Raw genomic sequence first — 23,660 nt, 5'->3', positions numbered from 1 at the left:
ACTTTCTGTTGTAGTGATAAACCCCATAACCCAAAGCAAGTTGTTGGGGAAAGGGTATATTTGACTTATGTGTCCTAATCACAGTCTATCTGTGAAGGAAGCTAAGGCAGGAGTCTGGAGACAGGAAGTAAAGACTATGGAGGAATGCAGCTTACTGGCTTACATTCTCTGGATTTCTCAGATACCTTTCTTAGACAGTGCAGAACCACCTGCCTGAAGGATGGCACTACCCGCTGTGGGCTGGGTCTTCCCACATCAACTAGCAAATTAAGAAAGTACCTCACAAAGAGGTCCACAGGCCAGTCTGACCTGGGCAATCCTGTTGTTGAGAGTCTTTCTTCCCAGATGACTCTAGTTTGTGTCATGTTGACAAAAACTAACCAGCACACACGTTAGATCTGCTGGCTGGCCATGTGGCATGAAGTGGAGAACCTTTCCCAATAGTTCTCAAACCAGTATGGAGGCAGATATGTAGGGCAGGGAGAGGTACACCCAGGACAGCAAAGTGGGCACATAGCCAGTTTCTACCCAGAGCAGGCTCAGAAGAGAAAGGTGCATTGCAGCTTGACTTCATACAGAACTAAAGAAATTAGTCTCACTGTCCTAGGTTATGATTACAGCCTGTGAGGCAGCTCAGGGAAGAAAGAGGCCACAGTTATCTTTCACCAGACACTTCTGGGAAGCAGTTCAGTTGTCCTGGGTGCTGTGGTTCAGGGCCTTAAGAGATCAGAGAGATGGCTCGGCCAGTGCCTCTGTGTGGCCACGCTGGAGGAACATGGAGAGCATATCCTTGCAGAAAGGAAACTTGCCCACAAGATCAGCACTAAGTTTCCTCTGCAGCTCAAGCTGACTCTGGGTAGTCACAGAGGAGGTGAAGGGAAGCATCCACCTTCTCTCTCCTGCTTGCCTTCCAGCCTGAGAACTGGTCTCCATACCTGCAGAAGGTCAAAGGGACTTGGGTAGAAAACTAGCAGTTTCCACCCCAACAACCTGACATTACCGGAAGAGCTGATAGTTTGCAGGTTGCTTGGCGTGTAGTCTAGGCTGGAATGGCTTTCTTCACAGAGAGGCCTGGTGAGTGAAGTGTCATAGTGTTTGCACAAATAGAGCACAATAGCTGCCACCCTCAAGATGATTTTCTCCTGTTGTGTTCTCAGGTCTCCGTAGCCCTCAGTAGTGGCTCCATTCGTGTGGCCATGCTGGAAGAAAACGGAGAGCGTGTTCTCATGGAAGGAAAGCTCACCCACAAGATCAACACTGAGAGTTCCCTCTGGAGCCTCGAGCCAGGCAAGTGTGTTTTGGTAAGTGTGGTCACTTGCTTACCCCCAGGTGGGGTTTAAATCTGCTCTGATGCCCATTTGGGCAAGTCTTTACAATAAGCAGTGAGGTTATTAATTTCAGTATTGCAGCAGGCTTAATTTCCTAAGTATTTAGCACTCACTCAGAGTGTACCTCCATGGGCTTTCCAGTTTGCAGCCTTAATCCATCTGGGTTCTGGTCATTCCTGAGAGCCCTAACTTTCCTTCATTTAAGGCAAAAACAAATACATGAAAATGAACATGAAGGGTGAATTTTTCTAGATGCTAGTTTGGAGTTTAGTAAGTTGACCAAGTCGATCTATTCACCACATCTGGCAAAATGCAAGGAAGACTTCAAGACGTTGGCACCAAGGTGAGAATCCAAATGAACAGCTTGCTTGTTATTGATTAATACTCCCATAAATTTGGCTGCATGCCTGGTCAGATCTGTCAGCAGCTCGATACACTCTACTGTGATAGCTCTGAACCTGTTTAGTGGGAACTGTGTGCTGACACCCAAGTGGAAAATGGGGCACAACATATTTTGGACTAATTTCCTCTTTCTTCCTACAGAGGAAAAAGTTAGGTAAAAGGGATAAAGATGAAAAGAAAAACAGTAAGTCTTCAGATTAAAAAAAAAAGCCCTCGGGGTTTTATACATTCATTCTTTATATGTATAAAGTACAAAATAAAGAAACAAATATTTGTTCGGTTTCTATAAGACGGCTGAGTGATGGTGGGCTTCTTTGGGGGTGTCTTGGCTGGTAATGAGTGGAAAGTTCTCAGGTTCACAGTGGCTTTGTCCTGGCTGACCTCATGTCAGAGGGTAACACAAGCTGGGGATCGGATGAACTGGACTCTGTGAGTGCCTATGGGAACTTGAACCAGCCTTAGCTACTACACCTTGTTACCAAATCTGAAAAATAGACCTTACTGTGGCCCATGTGGAGATGTCGTCATTTACCTAAGCATGTGCTGTAGTGCTTCCAGGTCCCTGACATGCCCCTTTCCTCCCAAGGTCTATGTGTGTATGTGGATTTTTCAGAGGTGGCACTTGGCCTGTATTGTCCTGAGTTCTGATTCTTCCAGTACCCAGGTTTACCTCTGCTGATGGCCAGCAGTAGTGGCATCCAGGAGAACTGACCCAGGGCTCTACCAACCCTATAGCTGTCTGATGTTGTTCTGTATCTCACTGTTGTACATCCCCTGCCAGGGCAGCATTCTGCAGCCAGAGAGAAGAAAAGCCCTGTTGTCTGTGGTGTGGCCATGGCCTCTGTGAAGGTTGACCTTGGCTATCTTATCAGCTTGACTGGGTTGAGACTGGTAAAACACCAATGGGTATCTGTCCGGGTGTTTCAGAGAAGACTGGTGTGTGTATCAGTGGTCTCAGGGAGGAAGAACCTACTTTGGGGTCATTGGTAATGTGGGCAATACAGCATCATCTACTAGACTGGAGCCCAGTTTGAACAGGATGTGAAAGAAGGAAGAAACTTGGCCTCTCACTGGTTCTCCTTTCCTAAGCAGACATGCTGTTTGCTGCTGCTCTTGCCCTTGGATATCAGGCTCTAGGTTCTTCGCCCTTTAGACTTGAGGATTTGTACAAATGACCCTTGGGCCTTCAATCTCCAACTGGGGCTCTGACATCCCTGGCTCTACACTTTGCAGATGGTCCTTGTAGAACTTCCTCTGTGATCATGTGAGCCAACCATACGAACACCACCCACACACACACCCACACACACACCCTACACACACCCTCTGTATATATCCCCTCCACTCATTCGGTTTCTTTGGAGAACTCTAATGCAGCCCCCTTGAAGCTGACAGCTCAATCTCCCCCCGCCACCCCCTGTAAAAACCTGTGTACTAATAATGCTACATTGAGCTTTCCCTAGGTTGTAGCTTCCTTTCCATGGTATACTACTTGACATTCCAGGTGTCCTCACAACCTCTGTTGAGCTTTGTATGGTCACAGAGGTTCTGGAGCATGAGTAACATGGACTAGGAGGCTTGCTCTTGTTAGACACTGCCTTGGCTGTTCTGGTCACCTGGACCATGGTAAGGTTCTCTGATCCCAGGGCTGCTGTCTCCAAGGACAGAGGTCTGTGACAGCCCTATCTTCTACCTTGGCTAGTTGAACTTTCATTGTAGATTTTGGAACAAGTTATGATATTCTGCACAGTTCCCTCAGGTGGTCTGTTTCTCTCAGAAGCCAGTATCATTCTCATCTGAGACAATCAGGGCCAACTTTTGTGACTGGTCTTTGAACACACAGACACTCTATTCAGAATTCATTGAGATTATAATCTGTGTAGTGATAATTTATATTGTCTCAAAATGTGATTATTACTAAATTATTTCTTAAGCGCTTTTGTTGATAAACTGGCAAGCTGACTCTGACTTCATAAATATTCCAGAGCTATGTTACTTTTTCTGTGTGTTCATACAAGTGGAATAGGAAAAGCCAGGTGCAATGGCTCACACCTCTTATCCCAGCACTTGAGGCTGAGGTCGAAAAATGGCTATGAGTTTGAGAGGGGCCCGAACTGCAAAGCAAGAGCCTACCTCAAAAAAATAAAACAACAAAACTGGGCCCACAAGGTAGCTCAGCAGGTGAAAGTACTTGCTACCAAGCCTGACACCAGAGTTTGACCCTAGAACCCACATGATAGAAGGAGAGAATTCCCACGTGTTGTCTTCCAACATCCATCTACATGTGTGGGTGGCACACATGTATCTACACAGGTGGCTATATGAATGTAATAAAAAAATGATTAAAAAACAAGTGGGAGAAGATGTGGCTGGTGATGAAAGCATTAACGTCTTATACTAAGAACCAGCATTTATTGAATATATGTGCTGAGGCAGGCACTTTCTGGGGTACATTATACTGTTTGATTCTTTGCATACTTGTCTTACAAGTCAGGACCTCGAGGCTTTGAGAGGGCTAATAGTTTGCCCAAAGTGGAATTGGACTTAGCTCCTAAGTTTATGAATGAAGAAAGATTCACCTAACTATTAGGGTGGGTGGTATAGCTGTGGGTAATCATTATAACCATGCTTGATTTCTGTATGGTCCTTGAGATTAGCTGAACATCAGGGTCATGATCTCCATATTCCTATTTTATTGTTGCTTGTTAAGTGCCCAGCCCTGTGCAGGCAAAAAGGATGGTCAGAGAGAATAAACCGAAAGCACTGCTCTATGGACCCAGGAAGACAGCCTGTGGATATGACCTCTTTTGAAGAAAAAGACTTTGCTGGTGTGATTAAGAATCTCAACATGAAGCCAGGTGTGGTGGTGCATGGCTGTAGTCCCAGCACTTGGGAGACAGAGGCAGGCAGATTTCTGTGAGTTCAAGGACAGCCTGGTCTACATAGTGAGTTCCAGGACAGCTGGGGCTACAGGGAGACCCTGCTTCAAAAAAACACAAAAACAAAAGAAAACAAAAAAGAATCTCAACATGAGATCATCCTGGATTTTCTGGGTGGGCTCTAAGTTCCATGAAAGAGGTCCTTGTAAGAGACAAGAAGAGGAGACATAGACATACAGGAAGACCAGGCAAAGACTAGAATGATGTGGGCACAGACCGAGGAATGTCAGCAGCCACCAGAAGCTAAAGAGGCCTGAAGGATCCTCCCTTCAAGCCTGCAGGGGAGAACAGCTCTGCCAGCTCCTTGGTTTTGGACATCTGATCTCCAGAACTACAAGAGAATAGATGGGTGTGGTTTTGAGCCCCCCTCCCAGTCTGGTTTTTGTCATAGCAGCCCTGGAACACTCATAACAGGATCCTTGCAGTGCCTATGACGAGCAGTGGCGTTCGGAGCTGTTCTTGGACCTTGGAATCTGCAGTAAGAGCTTCTGATCTTCTCACTTCCAAGCAGGGGAGTGCAGGCATGCCATTTGCCTCTCAACACCTTTCATGTGTCCTGCTTCTCCTCCCTTTTACACTGGATCCTATACCAGACAGCCAGGGCAGGCAGGGGTGGCAGCTAAAACCGTGTGACAGCTCTTGCCTCCCTCCCTCCCACACTTCAGAATGTTAAATGAGACTTCTTGACTCAGGCAAGCTCCTTGCCTGGTTACGGAGATGTAAAATCAGCTGTGGCAACAGCAGAAGCTAATTTTCCTGATTCCTCATTCGGTCCCAGAAGCCAGGCACTCAGCTTGTGCATTGTCCTGGTTTCTTCCTCCCTGAGGGGAACTGACATGCTGGCTGCCCTCTGCACTGTGTGGGTAGCTGCAGGCGGGCGGATGTGCTCTGCTGTGGGGGCTCTTAGACTCTCAGACTCCGCTGCATCGGAAAGGTGGTTGTAGCTGCCAGAGAGGTGAATGCCATTCCACACACACATCTTCATGTTCTGACATCATGCACACAAGCCATTTAACATTGGCTAGGGAGCTCTAGAATATTTTCAGAAAAAAAAGACCTGGAAGTTCAGACTTTAAAACTTCTGCAGTGTGTTTGTTTATGATTTTTGAGCCCTGAGAGTATTTTTATACAAACTGCACCCTGCTTCTGTATTGAGATGATTTCCTGGAGTTATTATTTCTCAAAAGTGGAATCCCAGGGTGATTATAGTCTGTGAGCTATTTGCTGTGGCTCTCCCTGGAGGATGCAGCATTTCTGGAGTGATGCCAGTGATGTGTCAGTGCCTGTTCCCCATGTCTGCAGAGCTGTGATCTGCTTTTCCTTGCTGGTTTGTCTAGGCAGCTCCAGTTATTCTTTTAGGATGAAGTGGTCCATTGTTGGCTTTTACTGGGTGGCAGCGCACTTTCCTAGCCCTAGCAATATTTCCTGACCTGTGAGGATATCCTTACAGATCACTTACGTACGTCTTCATAAATCCAGAGCTCATAACCTGGGCTCTATATGACTAGAACAGGAGCCCTTACAACTTCAGGTGACATATCCAGGCTGAGTTGTTTCTAGTGTTTGTTATAGTCCTTCACATCTTCCTGTCCCTGGATGCCAGGAGGCTTGGAGATTACACAGAAGGCAGTGACCTGAGACTCCTTGTTGCAGATGGAAACAGAAGGACTGTGCAGGAGCAGTGGATTGGCCCTCATCCCTTCCTCCTGGGTGGTAGGAGGAGAGAATGGGGTCCAGCTTTGTGTCACGTCATTGTTCACACTCTACAGAGCAGGAGGGTATTCTGCCTCCTTGGGTGAGGCCTCAGGACCTTCCAGCCACACCCATAACTGTCCTGTCTGGCCCATGCAAGGTTTTGTTTAAAACTTTGAAGCTCAAAAGGCAGTTGACAACAATGAAAACCAGGAGAATGCTTGTATAGTGTTGGCTTGTGGCGTGTCTGTCTCAGGAATCAGAGGCTGCCCGTATCTCCCCACAGCAGGTGTGGAGCTGAACAAGTGCTCCCACCATGCTCTCATCTCACCCCATTATCTGCCCTTGTTCCAAGGTGCCTTCCTGGAAGGAACGTCCCACAACATTCCCGTTGGTCCAAACTCAATCATACGGGCAGCTGCGAGGAGTAAAGCCATCCTCACTGGGCACAGTGCTTCCCTGAATAGAAATGAGGTTCCGTTACTAAGGAAGGAAAGGGATATAAATGCTGGTGAGTCATCGGCACAGATCGGGGGATGCTGAGGTAAGTTTATTCACATTGAGGGTAAAGTTTCTGTGAGGAGGTTTTGAGAGCACTGTTCAGCCAGCAACAGTCTGGGGTCCCTTCAGGAAATTATTGTGTTCTGGGACCAGGTAGATAAAAGAGAGCCTGGAAAGTGAGGGCGTATCCAAGAAATGGTGAAGCCACAGTGATCTTATAGGGGGCCATCTAACTCTGACCTAATGAAGGATGGTTTGGAGTGACTGTCTAAACCAGGAGGCCAAGAAGCAGCAAGCAGCTTCCTTATGGAAAAGAAGGTACTCACTTAGCAGTGCCCACGCCCTGTCAGTGTGAGGAACTAGCTGGAAAGTCAGATTCCTGGCCTGTTTGGGGAATATGTGCCCTCTCAGGAAGCACAACACTTATGTGTTGTAACAATTTTGGGAGGCCAGGGTCCAGAGGAGCCATCCTTGGGAGGCACCTGCAGGTGGACCACAGGCACACCAGAATCCCACAGGCAAGGATAGACAGGCATGCTCCTTATCAAAGTACAAGGTTATTGCATCAGAAGACTTCCTTACCCTTAGGAAGTGACTTGGGGTAAAGAGCCAAGACAATGTTCCTTACTCTGAAATGGTTCTGAGAACCAATTATTTGTTGCATTTTATGTAAAAATATATACGGAATGGTACAGTGCAGATGCACAGCTACTAAATGCCTATGTGACTATCTGTACTTGGTCCAGCAAGAGGAAATGGCGTCATAGGGAAATCAAGTCAAAACTACAGTGAGATGCCTCATCATATCCCTGAGAGTGGCTGCTAAGAAACCCATAGTGCTCAGCTTGGATGTAATGCCCAGAACTCTGCAATGCTGCAGAACAAACGAAATGGCTGCTCAGTCAGTGCACAGCACGTCACACCCTGCTGACCTACGCTGTATGCTCAAGGAGTGGAACTGTGCAGACCTGTCCAGCAGCTTCCAGCCTAACTGCCAAACGCCCATATGTCCATGGACATGAGTGGTCACCTGCATCATGGAATAGCCTGGCCAAGCCTCATAGCTCGTGGGCTCGGGAAAGGAAGCACATGCATGAGGCCACAAGCTGAGGCTTTCTGTGGGGAAGAAGTTCTGGATGTTGACAGGCTGGACGGCAAGACGAATTTTATAGACTGAAGTGGAAGGAGGGGCACCTGGGTGTGGGTGGGTTGTAGTGGAGGCTGGTGGAGATGAAACTGCAACAGGGTGAGTTTTACTGTGTGCAAACTACACCTCCACAAGTCCGACTTGCTAAAAAAAAATGTTAAAACAAAAACAGCTGAATGTCAAGCCAACCATCAGACTACTTTTCCAAGGGTATGGTCTTTATCCAGGAACCTTGACGTCCATTCCAGGAGCAGTTCTCCTCTGATCTCATCCAGCTCTGGTTCTGCCTTGGGTGTCAAGACAGGGCCCTGGGAAACCTGTGTATTCTGGATGCATGAGTGATTTGGAAGGCTGGGTGTCCGAAGTCTTAATCTGAGGTCCCTAGAAGTAGCACTCCAAGAAAAGTCATGACAGACCAGCACATGGAGTGTAGGGACGATGTTCCGAGCATAAAGACTTCTGGGGCATGGAGCCATTTAAGGAGAAGAGGGTGGGACTTGGGTGTCAGGGTAAGGAGCTAGAATGAGAGATGGCGTTCTCCAAGGAATTTTTGTGGAGTGGGAGGCCAGGCCAATGAGGGATGAGGATAATTGTCAGGTTAACAATGTGTCCATAATCCTCCTCTTAGTGTGCTCATCCTTAAAAAGCAGAGCAGTAGAAGATAATCTAAAATTTTGGAAATGACACCTTGGATTTTACAAGAACCTTGGGTGCTATCTGCTGCCCAGACCTTTGCAGGAGAGAGTTCCCACTGAAGAAGATCCTGACACATGTGCACTTGCATGTGGTCAGGACAAATGACTAAGAAGTGTGCTGTCATATCCTTAAAGATGGCCATAATTAAAAACAAAAAAACAAAACAAAACAAAACAAAAAAAAACGACAAGTGTCCATGAGGGTATAGAGAAGTGGAGTCCTTGTGCAGTGTGGCAGCACTCCTATGGAAATGTGGTAGTTTCTGAAAACATTCAGTAGATTGACCAAGTGACCCAGCAGTTCCATTCCTAGGTAAATACTAAAGGAACTGAAAATGGAACAAGTATCAGCATGATTCACAGTAGCCAAAAGATGGGGAAATGTCCATCAACCGAGGATGGGTAAAGAGAAGGTGGTGAGTTCATTCAGTGGTTATTAATCAACCTGGAGAGGAATGAAGTTCTGACAAGTACCATAGCACAGATGAGCCTTAAGAATTTTATGCTAGGTAAAATAAGCCAGATACAAATGACAGATATAATAGATTTCTGTTTATGTGAAATGTTCCGAACAGATAAATCTGTAGAGGCAAAAATCATTAGCAGTTGCATTTAGGGAAAGGATTAGGGGGAAATGAGTGATAACTACTGGCCACAAAACTGCTTTGGTGGGTGATGAAAATGTTGTGGAGACAGAGATGTGAGGGTTGGTTATACATCATTGTTTGAATGTACCAGATGCCATTGAACTGTTTACTTTTGGAAAAAGTTTATGTGAATTTCACATTAATAATTTTTTTAACAAAGTGGCTGGCATTTTTTACCAAGATAAGTGATGTACTTGGGTGTTATTTATTAACAAGGTGTGCTGGATAGCTTTAGTGTCAACTTGACACATCTGGGTTGAGGGCATTTTTTACCAAGATAAGTGATGTACTTGGGTGTTATTTATTAACAAGGTGTGCTGGATAGCTTTAGTGTCAACTTGACACATCTGGGTTGAGGGAGCCTCAATTGGGGAATTTCCTCCATTGAACTGGCCTGTGGCCATGTCTGTGGGACATCTTCTTGATTGTTGTGTGATGTGGGAGGGCCCAGCCCACTGTAGGTGGTTTCACTCCTGGGCAGGTGGGCCTGTGTTGCATTAAGAAGCAAGCTGAGCAGGGGTCAGGGGAGCAAGCCAGTGAGCAGCATTCCTCCATGGCCTGTGCTCCAGCTCCTGCCTCCAGGTTCCTGCCCTGAGTTCCTACTTTGGGCTCCTGGATGAACTGTGACCCAGGAGATGTAAGATAAAAATAAACCCTTTCCTCCCCAAGTTGGTATTGGTCAGAGTATCTTGTCACAGCAATGGAGACACAAACTAGGACAGAAGGTGACCCATCTTTGAGACCATGTGCTGCCTGGTACAGTAGCCCTTAGCTTCTGGTAACAGCCAGTTAGACATTTGACATTCATGTCTGACTGAAGAATGGGCTTATTTTAATTAATTCATATTAAAAACCTGTTAGCTGGTTGTGGCAACTCATGTTTTTAATCCTAGTCCTCAGTAGGCAGAAACAGGAGGATCATGATTTCAAGACCAGCCTGTTTCAAAAAACCAAGTACTGAGGGACTGGAGAGATGGCTTAGGGGGCAAGAGTGTTTGCTGTGCAAGCATGAGGACTTGAGTTTGAATCTCTCAACACCCATGTCAAAACAAAAAAACAATAGGGCCTGGAGAGATGGCTCAGTAGTTAAAAGCACTGACTGCTTTTGCAGAGGTCTCAGGTTCAGTTCTCAGCACCCACATGGCAGCTAACAACTGTCTGTAATTCCAGTTCCAGGAGATCTCACATCCTCTTCTGGCTGCTGTGGGCATTGCACAACATAAGTATACTTCCATGCATGCAGGCAAAATAGTCAATGCACATAAAATTAAAAAAATAAAAATAAAAACAAAAAACTGGACACGGCTTCTTGTACCTGTGGCCTTAGTATTGGGGGTAGGGTCAGATGAGCTAGCAGATCTAGGAACTTACTGGCCAGCCAGGCTAGCTTCTGATTCAGTGAGAGACCCTATCTTGAGGGAATAGGATATGGAGAGCAATAGAGGAAGACATGACATCCTCCTCTGACCTCCACGTGCACACACAGGCATCATACATACTCATACACACTACATATACAACACACCCCCTCAAAAAAAGAAAAAAAGAAGAACTTGGAATGTAGCATAGTAGATTACTTTTTCTTTCCTTTCTTTTTTTTTTTTTTTTTTTTTTTTTTTAAAAAGGGTAGCCCCAGCTGGGAATGGAAGAAAGATATTTTTTTTTTTTTTCCTTTTTTTTTTTTTTTTTTTTTTTTTTTTGAGACAAGGTCTCCCTGTATATCCCGCTGGCCTAGGACTATGTAGACCAGGCTGGCCTCAGTCTCAGAGATTCCCCTGCCTCTGCCTCCAGAGTGCTGGGATTAAAGGTATGCACCATCATGCCCAGCACAGTTGTAGGTTACTTATCTGGCATATACAGGGCCATGAGTTTGATCCCTTGGGACTACAAAAACTTTTGAGAATTTATGAAACCATTTGCGCATGTTCCTGTAATTTTAAGTTTTGTGAAATTAAAGACAAAGTATTTGTGATGACAAAAAGGACAGGATTTATATTGAATGTTGTTAACATTTACTAGGAACACCTGGATAGCATGGGGCACACCTATTCCAACCCTCACTTGTAGACTTGGCAGTGAACTCCTCCCTCACTCCTTGCAGACAGCAGTGATCCCTCTCCCCTGCTGAACAGACCAGAGCCTTGTCCTGGCCTTCCATTTCCCCCTGTGTCTGTGAAACCGTGGAGTCAGGCATCTGTGTGGACCTGGAAGTGGACTGGAGTCAGGTCTGTGTGGTGTACAGAGACCTGGGAGCAACAACAGCCAATCCTGGTAGTTCTGGGTTGGCCCTCTAGTGCTACTGATGAGTTCGTAGCAGAGGGTAGTTCTGCCTTGCACAACCCAGATTTGGAGGATTTGTGTTTATTTTAAACAGGGATAATAGTGTGTGTTAGAGTTTGTGAGTTCTAACAGTGTGTTATTATACATCTCAAAGATCATTATTGATGGAGGTAAAAAGATTTCTTTTCAGCAGTTAATAGTTCTATAAGCACCTCAGAATCTCTTCTGGAATAGAAAAGCAATGTATTTCCCACTTGGAAGGTTTTTTTACCCCACCAACTTGATAAAAAATAGGGTAGAATTCTCAGCGTTAGCATCTCTGGGGCTTAGTCAGGATCACTCTCTCATAAAAAGTCAGTATCAGGCCAACTGATTGGAATATCTAAGATAGGTTTGTCTTACATTTAAATTTAACTTGGCAGCTCCAGAACAGAAGCCCGTTACTGGTGGTGCTTCCATCATGGGGTGGGTGCTGCCCCTGCTCTTTATCCTGTATACCCTGGGCATCAGAAGTGAAGAGATTTGAGATACTGATGTCATGTCATGATTACAAGCTTTTCTATGGCTTTTCCAAGTTCTGGAAACTTTCTCCACTGCATGTTCCTGCACCTGTCAGTTCATCCTCTTAGATGATAACGTTCTTGAGGACTGACCTCAGGGTCTAGCAGATTGGGTTTAACAGCCCTTTACCCTCTCTGTGAACAGTAAGTGGTTTCATCCCTTCAGAGAGTTATTGAACAAGGTGCGCAAGTACCCACTTTGGCCACTCTGGTAAGAATTTCTTGATGAACTCAGCCAGGGGCCATGAGGGATAACAGCCAGTGTCTCTGGTTCCCTATGTCCCTTTAACCAGAGGCCCCGGGAAATGGTTGTCCTGTGCCCTACCTTGTGTCCTTGTGACAGACAGGCAGCAGCTGGTGCCCTTGGACACCAGCTTTACAAAGATGCCTCTGATGTTCCTCATTACTTTCTTGTTGAAATTCCACTTGGCTTTTGAGTTGCTGTGGTCTTGGCATGAGTTCTGTAGACTTCATTGCTAAGAGCTGCTATCCTAAGATGGGGTCCTTAGAAGATCCTGTCATGAATCAGGCTGTACCTTTCATCTCTCAGGTCCTGCCTCCCCTAAAGGGAACAAGAGATTCGGTATTCTTGGAAGAAAGGTCATTGCCAAGGGAGGTACTTGATTGAGCTGGGCAGATGCAGGCCTATTCATGGTAGAGATGCAGCAGGGTAGGTAGGAAGGCCCAGGCCCAGGTCCTGCTGGAAGGAAGACATCTTTTAGAAAACAATGTCTGCCTAGTAAGTGTGGGCATACATGGTAGGCAGTGTTCTTACTCTGAGGACTAAGACCTACAGGGTCCAGGTCTTCTTAAGTGCCCCCACTCAGGCTCAGAGGGTCCTGTGAGTGACCTCATATACCCACCTGCCTAGACAGCCACCTCCCTTTGAACAGGTCCTGGGCTCAACCTGGGATGTCTGCCCTTCAGTAGGGTCTGCTCGCTCCCTACTAGTTCGGTAGGCTCAATGCATAGTGCTAAGTACTCTTTCCTTAGTGGCTTAGGCTGCCTCCTGCCATACTTGATACAAGTTTCTGTCTTGCTTGTCCTAGGTGAACCTGAGCAAGGTGGGCGAGTATTGGTGGAATGCCATCCTGGAGGGAGAAGAGCCCATCGACATCGACAAGATCAACAAAGAACGCTCCATGGCCACTGTGGATGAGGAAGAACAGGCGGTCCTGGACAGGCTTACGTTTGACTACCACCAGAAGCTGCAGGGCAAGCCCCAGAGCCATGAGCTGGTATGAGCACCATAGTCCTCCTTATGCTATCAGTAAGCAGGCTGTGGTGCTGGTGGGGAGGAGAGCATGTGAATGGGCTAGCTCTGCCTTGCCCTGCTGCAGCACATAGCTTCTCTACTGTGTCCTGCGAAGGAGGCCCACCAGCCCATGTCTCTTGTTTCTACCTGAGATGCACACTGGTATTTCAGTCACGTTTTCATACTTGAACTGAGAATTCTAGTAGCACAACCTTGAGGGTATTTCAAGATGCACCCTGGCCACACTGTTGAGTGTTAACAGCTATCAGTGCCTCATCCGCAGGCAACTTCCCTGGAACCCGGAGGGCCTCCTGGTGAAGAGGGGAGGGCCAGATTGTAGGGCCAACTTAGGTTCTGACTACAGAAGCTAATTCATAGCAAGTAGATGAGTAAAGAAAGTGCTGGGGCTCTGGTGAGGGAGTGTGAAGTCAACAGCTCCTGGGAAAGCAAAAGCCTGACTCTGACCTGTTAGAGGCACAGCCCCACAGGCACTAACTCATGGCAAAGAACATCACCTTTCTTCTTAGCTTAATAATCCTGAGAGTAGCTACTTAAGGAGGAAAAGGCTGCAGTCCAGGCTTCTTTTTACCATCAAATGCCTAGCCACACAGCACTGCAGTTTGGAAACAATGTGATTATGCACATGGACCAAGTGCAGCCGAGATGCGGGGCAGGGGGGTGAGGCAAGGAAGGGATCAGCACTGGGTACAGCCTGCCTTGAGAAAGCTGCTCAGGCTTGCATGTGTTCCCTGTTGTCTCTAAAGGAGCCTTACTTTGTGATTTGTGTGGATTGCCCCATCCTTGCTCTCCAGAGTAGCATGTGTACATTGGGGGCAGGGGTATTTGATATGCTCTGTTGCTGCTGTGGTCTGTCTTCATAGACATGTTCCCTGTCTCTGTGAGGTCAAAAAGTCTATGGAGGCAGTACTGGCATCCTCACCCCTGCCCCCAGGGCATGTAATGAGCTTTCACTATGCATAGGCAGAGAGAGTTAACTGGTTGTGGGCCCCTGCACAGCAGCTCTAGGCAGATGGTCTTTTTTTCACAATAGAAAGTTGAGTTTTTGAGGTCTTAGAACATGTTGAGGGCCTCACAGCAGCTCTAGCAGCAGGGCTGGGGTTTACTACTCTGTACTGGCTCTGCCTGCCCCAGGTCCATTCCTCTATGAGAGAGAATGTTCCTCTCAGCATGGCACCCTCTTTACCTGAGGATGGTGAGGGAAATGTCCTGGAACCTCTCAGGTAGCAACCAGGAAGCTTACAGCCCTTACCTTCGCAGAGACAGTCAGACCTGCTTGGTCACAGCATAATCTAGTCATGTGGGCCTGTGGCCACTGAACAGAAGTCCGTTTGTGAGCCTTAGCCCTGTGGGTGGGACCTTATGAATCTGTTTTGCTGTGTCCAAGATCAGGGCTGTCCACAAAAGGGCTCAGATATATACATGAGACTGCCAGGGAAGAGTGTTTTGACGGGTGAAGATGAATGCAGTTGCCATTATCCTGGGTGGGTTGGGAGGAGGCGCTACCAAGTACCCTCAGAAGTATCTGTGCCACAGGATGCAGAGACCAAGGATGAGTGACTCTTCACACCTTCCCCAGATGCCATGACTGAGTCTTTATTATAGAGAAATACTGTGTGTGTGTGTGTGTGTGTGTAAATTTATATTTATATATATTGTGGTTTGAACTGCCTTTGTGCATTGACCCCTGGTGAGGTCTCCTGTAGACTTTAGCTGTGAGGTATAAGAAAGGTTAGAATGTTCTGCAGCTGTGTTTACCTTGGTTCTCAAGGTCCCTATAGTTGCCAACAATGCAGGATCTGCATGGTGTGTCAGGCTTCTTACTTCCTGTCTCCTTTTCCCTTCCTGTATCCTTCCTCTCCTTGAGCCTTGCACTCATTCTGTCTGTGCCCACCCCACTTTTCTTCCTTTGGTGATGTCCTCTGGCATGACCTTGTCACCCTCCTCAAGGAGAGCTGAGAGAGGGCTGTTCAGTTTGCCTCAGTGAAGGGAGACACAGGTCTGCCTTCAGGATGTTAATCTGATCTTATCCAAAGAATAGTTCAGCCTCGCTTTGCTATCTCAACAATAGTCCTCTGCAAAAAATGTCTGCTCTGTTTCCATCCCTGCAGGTCTGCCACTCAGGACTGGGAACAGGGTAGTAGGTTTCACTCTAGCAAACTGAAGCAGCTTTCAGAAGTTCTGGCCACAAGCTCACATCAGGATCCTCACTGTCAGCCTGGGATGGGCTAGCAAAAAGGGTCAGTAGATGATGAGGATACATGACGTATGTTTGCACCAGTCATATACACATAATAGATGCAGCCTCCCATGTGTCCCTTGCTACCAGGAATCTGTCTCACTGCAAGGGCAAGGCATTGGGGATGCCTTATTTCTTTATGGGGAAGCTGCCCTCCTGGCCCCCAAAACACTGCAGAGACCTGAGTATGGAGGTCTCTACAACAGTGCATAGAAAGCTTGTCCATGGCTGATGTGTGTGACCCAACACTTGGAAACTGAAGGAAGTAAGCAACAACCTAAGAAAGATAGACCCTAGAAGTGGAAAGATCTCTGTTTAAGTCTGAAGCGATTCTGCTTTGTACTTGCCATGGAACCTGGCAGGGGTCCTTGGGGAGATGGGTTTGCTTGCCCAGAAGGGGGCCCCCTATGAATCCTTCAAAGAGGCTAGAGCTGGCAGTGTATGGGTAGAATCCAGTATGATTCCCTCACTGGGCCTAGCCTAATCTTGGATGACCAGGGGCCTCTAGTCATGGTTTCATAGTCATGAGCATACCTCTTAGGGCTGTGTTAACTCAAAAGAAGTGTCCCACCACCTGCCTGATACCAGTACTGAAGCCTCAGCTTCTTTCTAGGCCTTATAAACAACTCACCAGCACACAGGGGCCCTAAGTGGAGGTTCCATATAAAATATCTTTAGCTCCTTTTATTGAACAAAGATGCAGAGCTAGAAAGGTAAGTCCATGCCCTTGTGTCCCCTGATACAGCAGGTTAGCCACATGAGGGATGCCTCAATAGGCAGGGCGTTACATGGATGGTTGAAGTGGCTTCTCCAGGATTACCAGGACTCACTAGTGGAGAGAGAATGGAAATGGGGCCAGGTTCTCCTGTCAGCCTCCATCTGCTGTGCACATTGGTATAGTCACAGTTACTAACATGCTCTGGTACTGATGCCCATTTATGGTGTGAACTCAGAGTTTTCTAAATTTGCCAGAATTTCAAATTGTGCTTCTGATGCCACCAATGCTTTGTATCTTGAAATATTTTAATTTTGAAGTGGTAACACACCTCTTTCTGTTTTAAATTCTTTGATGTCACTGTAAAGTCACCTCTTTCCAATGTCAACAAATGTAATACTCTTCATCTTTTTTCTAGTTAAATTTCTTTGAGCAGGTGTCCATTTAGAAGGGGAATGTGGAATGCACAGGCACCACTGCTGTCTGTACTCAGTTGTGTGTGTTTAGGAATTCTCCAACCTGGCGTGACTCATCTCCTAATAGTCAGTGACTGACATTGCACAGTGGCTGCCAGTATTTCCTATGGGTGAATTTGGTGACACACAGAACTGCCTGATCTCTACCTTTGCCCTGGGGAAGGGCTGAACATTTATCCTGGCATCATGGGCTTCCTATTGTGAGAATAAGCCTACCAGCCTGCCCTTTGCACCCTGGGCTTGCTATAGTGAGTCCCTACTCAGATACCAGATTCCCACAGCTTCTGCTTGCCCTATAGTTGGCTGGGGCTCTGCCTAGGAGCTCAGGGGCTTCTTGCTTGGGTTGTTTGGTTGTCTCTTCTTGCATTTGGTTGAGACTGTACAATCTCTCACTTCCCATGGACAATGGTGGAGGCCAGGACTTTCAGGGGTGCTTGAAAGGGGCTTCCTGCAGACTCTTTGCTCCCCAGCTACTTGGTAGCTGCCACTGTAATACCTTCTAAAGTGGTGGCTGTCAGGTCTTTGATCTGGCACCTGTAGGAAGCTGAGAAGGATACTGATCATTCCTACTATGTGCTAAGTATCTTTAATATGCCTGTTGAGACTTAACAGGTTTAAAAAGAAAAAAGCTCCCTTGTTGAGACTTAACAGGTTTAAAAAGAAAAAAGCTCCCTTGCCAGGAAGGTTAGATTTTGTTTAACAAGCTCTGGTTCTGAGAATCCAGCAGCTTTGCTGCCATTAGGAATTGTCCTCATTTTTCCAGTCTGTCATTTGTGGTAAGGGAAGAGACACTTGTCTTGTGCCCTTGTTCTGTGGGATTGTGTGCAATAGGGACTGTATTGGAGGATAACCTTTGGCCATGCACCTTGTTAGTCTTTTTGGTTTCTCATGGTTGGAAGGAGGGAGAGATCATCCTATCCTTGGATAGGCTTGTGGTGGCAGGTGAGGAAGGCAGATGCTCAGAGGAAGGAGGGCCCACCAGTTTAGGTACAGGTGTTGCCCTCAGGGGCACAGACTTCCCACTGTCCCCTGGCTGTAACCACAGAGTTCTCTGGTCTGCCCCTAACCTTTCCCAATGGCCAGCTAAGTCCACCAGCTCTCATTGTGTCCCCAAGAACTCATGGGGGCATTTCTGACTACCAGGTCCAACAGCTGGACATTTTGAGGTCTCTCCCTCTGCATCATATCCTGAATCAACCCTATATTGTCTGATGATGCATTTCTCAATGACAAGAACTTCTTCCTTGGGAAGGGGGTGCTGGAACACCTCTGTATACCTTAGTCATGTCCACAATGGAGTTGGGGCACCCTCTTTGTACACTTTAATCATCTCCATGGGGACTACTGAAGGCTAATGGGAAAGGGACAGAAGATGAACCATGAAGAGCACCCAGTGTTTTACTGGAAACTGAAGCCAAACTGCTAGAAATTCAGTCTGTGGGGATCACAGTCTTGCCGAGGAATTGGCAGTCACCTGGTGCCTCTCCTGGGCATAAGCTGCTGCAGGACATGAAGTCCTCTGGCCTTTTGATCCTGACAGACAAGTCCCGAGGAAGCAGGCCATCCTGCAGGCAATCTGTTCTGGGAGAAAGCATGCAGTGCCGTGTGATCTCTAATCTCTCTTATTTTCTGTTTGTAGAAAGTCCATGAGATGCTGAAGAAGGGGTGGGATGCTGAAGGTTCTCCTTTCCGAGGCCAACGATTCGACCCAGCCATGTTCAACATCTCCCCAGGGGCTGTGCAGTTTTAATGACCAGAAGGAAAGGAAACCCTCACCACCTGAGAGGTGGAGACCTTGTCCCCCTCACTCCCTGCATGCCAGGGACTACACTCCTCCTGCTTACTCCTAGCGATTCTTTCATGGATGAACCAGGCCTTTCACACTGACCTTGCACCTCCAAACTATTCCAGAGAAGGTGCAGGGCCAGCTGCTACCTGGCAGCCTCTGTGACCAACACTAAATGAAGGTGTTTGAAATGCAGGAGGGACACGTCCCAGCAAACTGGGAGCACATGCTTTGTCTCCACAGCAACTGGCCACTCAGGCAACATTTTCTTCCTCCCTTGCTCTCTGCTTGCTGTTGTTTTGATGCTGTTCTGCTTGCTTGTCTTCTGAGTGGGGGTAGGCAGTTGCTGGGCTCTTAGACAAAGCTAAGTTGAAGTGTGTGGGGTCAGGCATCTGCATGAGGGCAAATGGGGCATGGCTGTGGAGCTGATGCTGGGGCTGCTATTGGACCCTCTCATTACTTGACCTCATCCTGGGTATATTTGTGTGTAGTCTTATCTCTTTGTGAATGCACTTAGCTTGCCTCAGCTTCATAGGCAGAGCCTCAAACTGGAGTCTATTTGCCTGTTCCAGATGTTGGCAGAAGGTTTAGCCTCAGGCCCAGGTGTGGCAGAGACACTCTCTGCCTGCTTGAAATGAACCAAGTCCAACCACACTGCTTGCTTCCTACAAGGCCTTTCTTGTGTATGCTGTGTCAATGCTTGGGGACCCCCCCAGAAGAGATCACAACAGGTTAATGCTCCACTGGCAGAGTTTTGTCAACAACACACTCTAAGCAGCCTTGACCTTGAAAGACACCTCAGGAAGAGAAGTTTTTCCACAGGCTTGAAGTCAACTACAGTCGAGTCCAAGAGATTGATAACTCCCCGTGCCAGTCACCAGACCGTGCCTTGGAGCACAGAGCCTGTGCAGCTGCTGACTGACTCCAGTGGGAGTGGGGAGACCTGACCAAGGGTCAGGGAACCAGGTGCCCTAACCTCTTCGAAGGGGCCTTCCGTGTACCTGTTGCCAGGGAGAGCAGATTGTGGGCCATCCTTCCAGAGGCTTTCTATCAGCCATGTAGACAGGACCTGGTAGGCATTTCTGGTTTACAGTGGTGGCTGGTGCCTCTTGTAAGAAGTACATACTGGGAGTTAATGCTAGGTCTAGACAGGCACACCATTTTGGTTGTCAGGGGAGAGCAAATACCCACTTGGACTGTGAACTGGTGGTTGAACATTGGTCACCAAGTTGGTAAGGTCTCTCTGAAGAGGTTCAGCCTTGGGGAGCAGAACTCTGTCACATTCACCAGATCCTGAGGAAATTTCTGCCAGTTGATCCTGAAGTTCCCATCAAGGTCCTAGGATTTGCACATCCCTGTCCCATGTAAACTGTCCCACCTGGCAAAGGAGGTCTTGTGTGTGGTGTGTGTGTGTGTGTGTGTGTGTGTGTGTGTGTGTGTGTGTGTGTGTCCAAACTTGTCTGTAGTCCTAGTTGACCTCCTCAATGCCTCATCCTGTAGGTAGTCTTCCAGGAGCTATGAAGTGGAGAGCCCTGCATCTTTTTATTTGGGACAGTGCTTCACTTCCATAGTAACTGTCTTCCTTTGGCATGGTTTTCTTTTCTGTGTTGCAAAAAGAGTAGCCAATGCAAGAGTGGCAGCGTTAGGTTTTGGCCTTGTAGCAGGAATCCATGCTCCATAGCTGATCCTTGTGGCATGTTACAGTGCATGGTGTGGTGTGTTGGATTCTGTACCCGCGTGCCTGCATCCCAATGTGGTTCCATCCCAGTGTGACTCTGTCCCAGTGTGGCTCCATCCCAGCAAATCACACAGTTCTCTGCCCTATGGCACTGCCCTGGGCTTGCCCAGCCACTGGAGCTGGCATATTGCCTGTTTTCTCTTTTTAGACACGACAGCCACAGTTTGGCCACTAAGACCCACCAGCTGAGGTCTGAGGAAAGCAGGGTGACTCATCCCCCTTGCCCAGGGTCCCAGGAGAATGGGGTGTCCAGCCTGCAAAGCTGCTCTGGCTCCTTGGTGTTGGTTTGCAATAAATCTGTATTTAAGCAGTTCTGGATCTGTGTGTGACATTTAATGCTAAGACACTTCTCTGAGTTCGTTTTCCTTGATTTCTAGCCATGAGTCCCAGACCCTTGTATGTAGTCAACACCAAAATGAGGAGTTCTTGGGTTTTCCATCTGGCCTATGATTGGGGGAGCACAGTGTGGCTATAGATCTTAATGTCATTCAGACAGGTTCTAGGATTCTGCTGAAGAACTACCTTCAGTCAGTGTTTACTAGGTTCCTGGCCTGTGACTACAACTGCTTCTGCACAGCTTCAAATGCCTATCTTTGTTTGTTACCCAAGCCCTTGGAATACCCAAGCCCACCAAGACAACCCTGCACCTATCTCAGAACCCAGTCAGATCGGGTTCTCCTTAGCTGTGCTCTGCCTTATTCCAGAAAATCTGTCTCTGGCCCTACGCACTCTCAGTAGGCAGGGCCTGTGGGTCTGAAAATTCCCAAATGAATGAAAAACACTAGAATTGTCCAGCTGATTCCTGGGACTAGAAATAAACTCCCAGAAAGGAGAGGCATCTTCAGTGATTGGCCCTCAGAGTACAGGAGGGAGCAGAGGCAGTGTTTTGTGTGGAAATGTGTCCAGGAGGCGTCAGCTGCTGTGCAGAGAACTCACTGGCCAGAACACTGTGCTTGGGGAACAGACCCTCACCCCACCTCAAATCTGCTCCCCCAGCAGGCCAGCTGGCAGCTGCTCAGCCAGGAACGAGATGGCCTGCTTTTGTGAATAAAAACCATGAAGTTGTTAGCACAGAGCCTGGCCAGCCCTTGGTAAGTTCTCTCTTTTGGTCAGGGGAGTAGTCCTGCACAGCTGGGGCCCTAGTGGAAAGCTAGGTGTCCCAGGGGACAAGGATTGTTTGTGGCCAACTGAGGTTGATCAGTGAAGTTCCCTGATGGTCTGGGGAGTAGGTGTCTGAGCCAGCCTACTGCCCAGGAGCGTTTATTAGGCTCTGGTGTATCCTACATGGATATGATCTGAAAGCCCGGGTACCTCCTCCCAGTCCTTATTTAAGCTGTGTACTTCTTAGGTGAGAAGAAAAATTCATAATCTTCCTTTTCAACTGTGACTATTGGCTCAAAGTGGTAAGGTGCTTTTTTAAAAAATTTATTTCTTAAGACTGAAAATTGAACAGTCAGACCTTGTCTTCAGAGGGAGGAGAGGGCCCCAACTTCCCTGAATTCTCCATGTGTCAAGTACTCAGGAGAAAGTTTAGGTCTGCCCTCTATCCCTCCATAGTCAAGTGCCCAAGTCCTCCACTATACACACAGAGGGCCTTGTGCCAGGGAAGGCAGGCTGCTGGCTGTAGTCTCATGGCTCTCTGCTGCCCCCTCAGTGGGGTAGTAAGGGTTGGGTATAGGGGGCAGCAGAGCCCATCACAGGGCCAGCTCACCCTTGGGAATTTCCCATGTCTTTCATTTGATGGCTGAGGGTATGTATAGTCTGCAGAGTAGGGACACAAATCATACCCCAGCCCAGGCTGTGGACATCCCTGTGGGGTCATCCTAGGGTTACTGGATGAACTGGTTGGCAGTTAGCTTTTGCCAGTTGGGAAGAACGTTAAGTGCACTTGGGGAAGCTTTTGTGACTGTTGGCTCTGGGTACCCTCGGGTGTATAAGGACACTCTGAGCTGTGTGGCTTGCAGAAAAATGGGGTTGAGATTGCTTTCCAGGGAAAGCTACTGCCTTAGAAACACTAGCAGGAGAGATGCCTAGATTGGGTGGTGACCTTGCCTAGCCTCCTGCTGCTTCTCAGTCCTAGATTTTGCCAAGAGATGGACAAGGCCTCAGAGCCTTCATGCTAGTCACAAGAGCTAGTGACTTTCCCAAGGTTGTATGGCCTGTGACTGAGCAGAGACCCCTGGCCCAGGCCTCCTGCTTCATCACCTCTGCAGGAAAGGCCATGCATGGTTCCTTGCAGGCTCACAGCTCCTGTTGAGCTCAAGCTAGATTTACAGAGCAAGACTAGCTGCTTTCATGTACAGTCCTGGCTGTGATGCATGATTTGAAGTGCCATGATAAAGGTGAGTAGCAGTTAGGATCACCCAAAACACACCACAGGCCCCAGTCTCAGTGGACAGCTCATCATGAGACTGCCTTAGTATGGCTCTGGTCACCCTCATTCCCCAGCCCAAGCCTGGCACAAGGCAGATCCTCCCTTTGGTCCAAATTGTCATTCATCTAAAACCCTCAACAACCCAGATGTGGGTGCCTGAGTGGTCTCCCCAGCACATGAGTGGTTCAAAGCTAGGCCCAGCCTGTCTCCTTGGCTGGCTCTCCATGTGTAGTAGTGGGCACTCATGTACCCCTAAACTCTAGCGTTGAGAGGTAGTCTGCCCCATGATAGTAAGAGTCACCTTAAGCTTTTGATATCCCTAGGAACTTGAGTTAGCACCAGCCCACAACAAAACATCAAGTGATACAACCCAGAAAATGGATCAGTTTTATCTCCTACTTAAGAGAGCTGTCTACACTTGAAGAGACGTCTTTGTCACCCATTAACTCCATAACTGACTTCCCCTACCCTCAAAATGTGAATATACTCCACATTTCCTTCCAGTGAGCTTGTCCCCCTTCTGCTTACCCACATAAGGGTGTTCCAGGAACCTCATCCTCTAAGCTCCTCTGGTGTATGTCCTCCCTGGGTCCCCTCATCCACATCTCCATGTGTCGACCACTGGGACTTGGTGTCCCACAAGCATCTGACATTGGTCGTGCCAACATACACTGCTCTGCACACTCAGGGCAGAGATAGCTAGAACTGGTGTCTCAGGTTTCTGCTCCTGAGTGGACCAGCAAGATACCGTTTGGGAAATAGGCTTTGATGCTTTTAAAAGATGATTTAGCTGGACCATTTAGTAGCTACAACTCATAAAAGCAAGTCAGATTCAGATGTGTCTTCAACACCTCCTACAAGGCACAGA

General features: G+C 47.6%; 1 protein-coding gene across 1 annotated transcript in view; it reads left to right on the top strand.

The window, feature by feature from the left end:
• Nudcd3 (NudC domain containing 3) overlaps window positions 1–20,731 on the top strand; it is a 104,301-nt gene extending 83,570 nt beyond the window's left edge. Inside the window, exons 4-6 of the mRNA XM_008834081.3 lie at window positions 1,158–1,301; window positions 13,241–13,429; window positions 18,534–20,731. Coding sequence (XP_008832303.1) covers window positions 1,158–1,301; window positions 13,241–13,429; window positions 18,534–18,644 — 444 coding nt within the window. The 3' untranslated portion in view covers window positions 18,645–20,731. The remainder of the gene's footprint in view (window positions 1–1,157; window positions 1,302–13,240; window positions 13,430–18,533) is intronic.
• Window positions 20,732–23,660: the final 2,929 nt, after the last annotated feature.

This window comes from Nannospalax galili, unplaced genomic scaffold, assembly GCF_000622305.1.
Source record: "Nannospalax galili isolate Female #2095 unplaced genomic scaffold, S.galili_v1.0 scaffold996, whole genome shotgun sequence".
Classification (NCBI taxonomy): domain Eukaryota; kingdom Metazoa; phylum Chordata; class Mammalia; order Rodentia; family Spalacidae; genus Nannospalax; species Nannospalax galili.
This window is presented reverse-complemented; position numbering and strand designations above follow the sequence as displayed.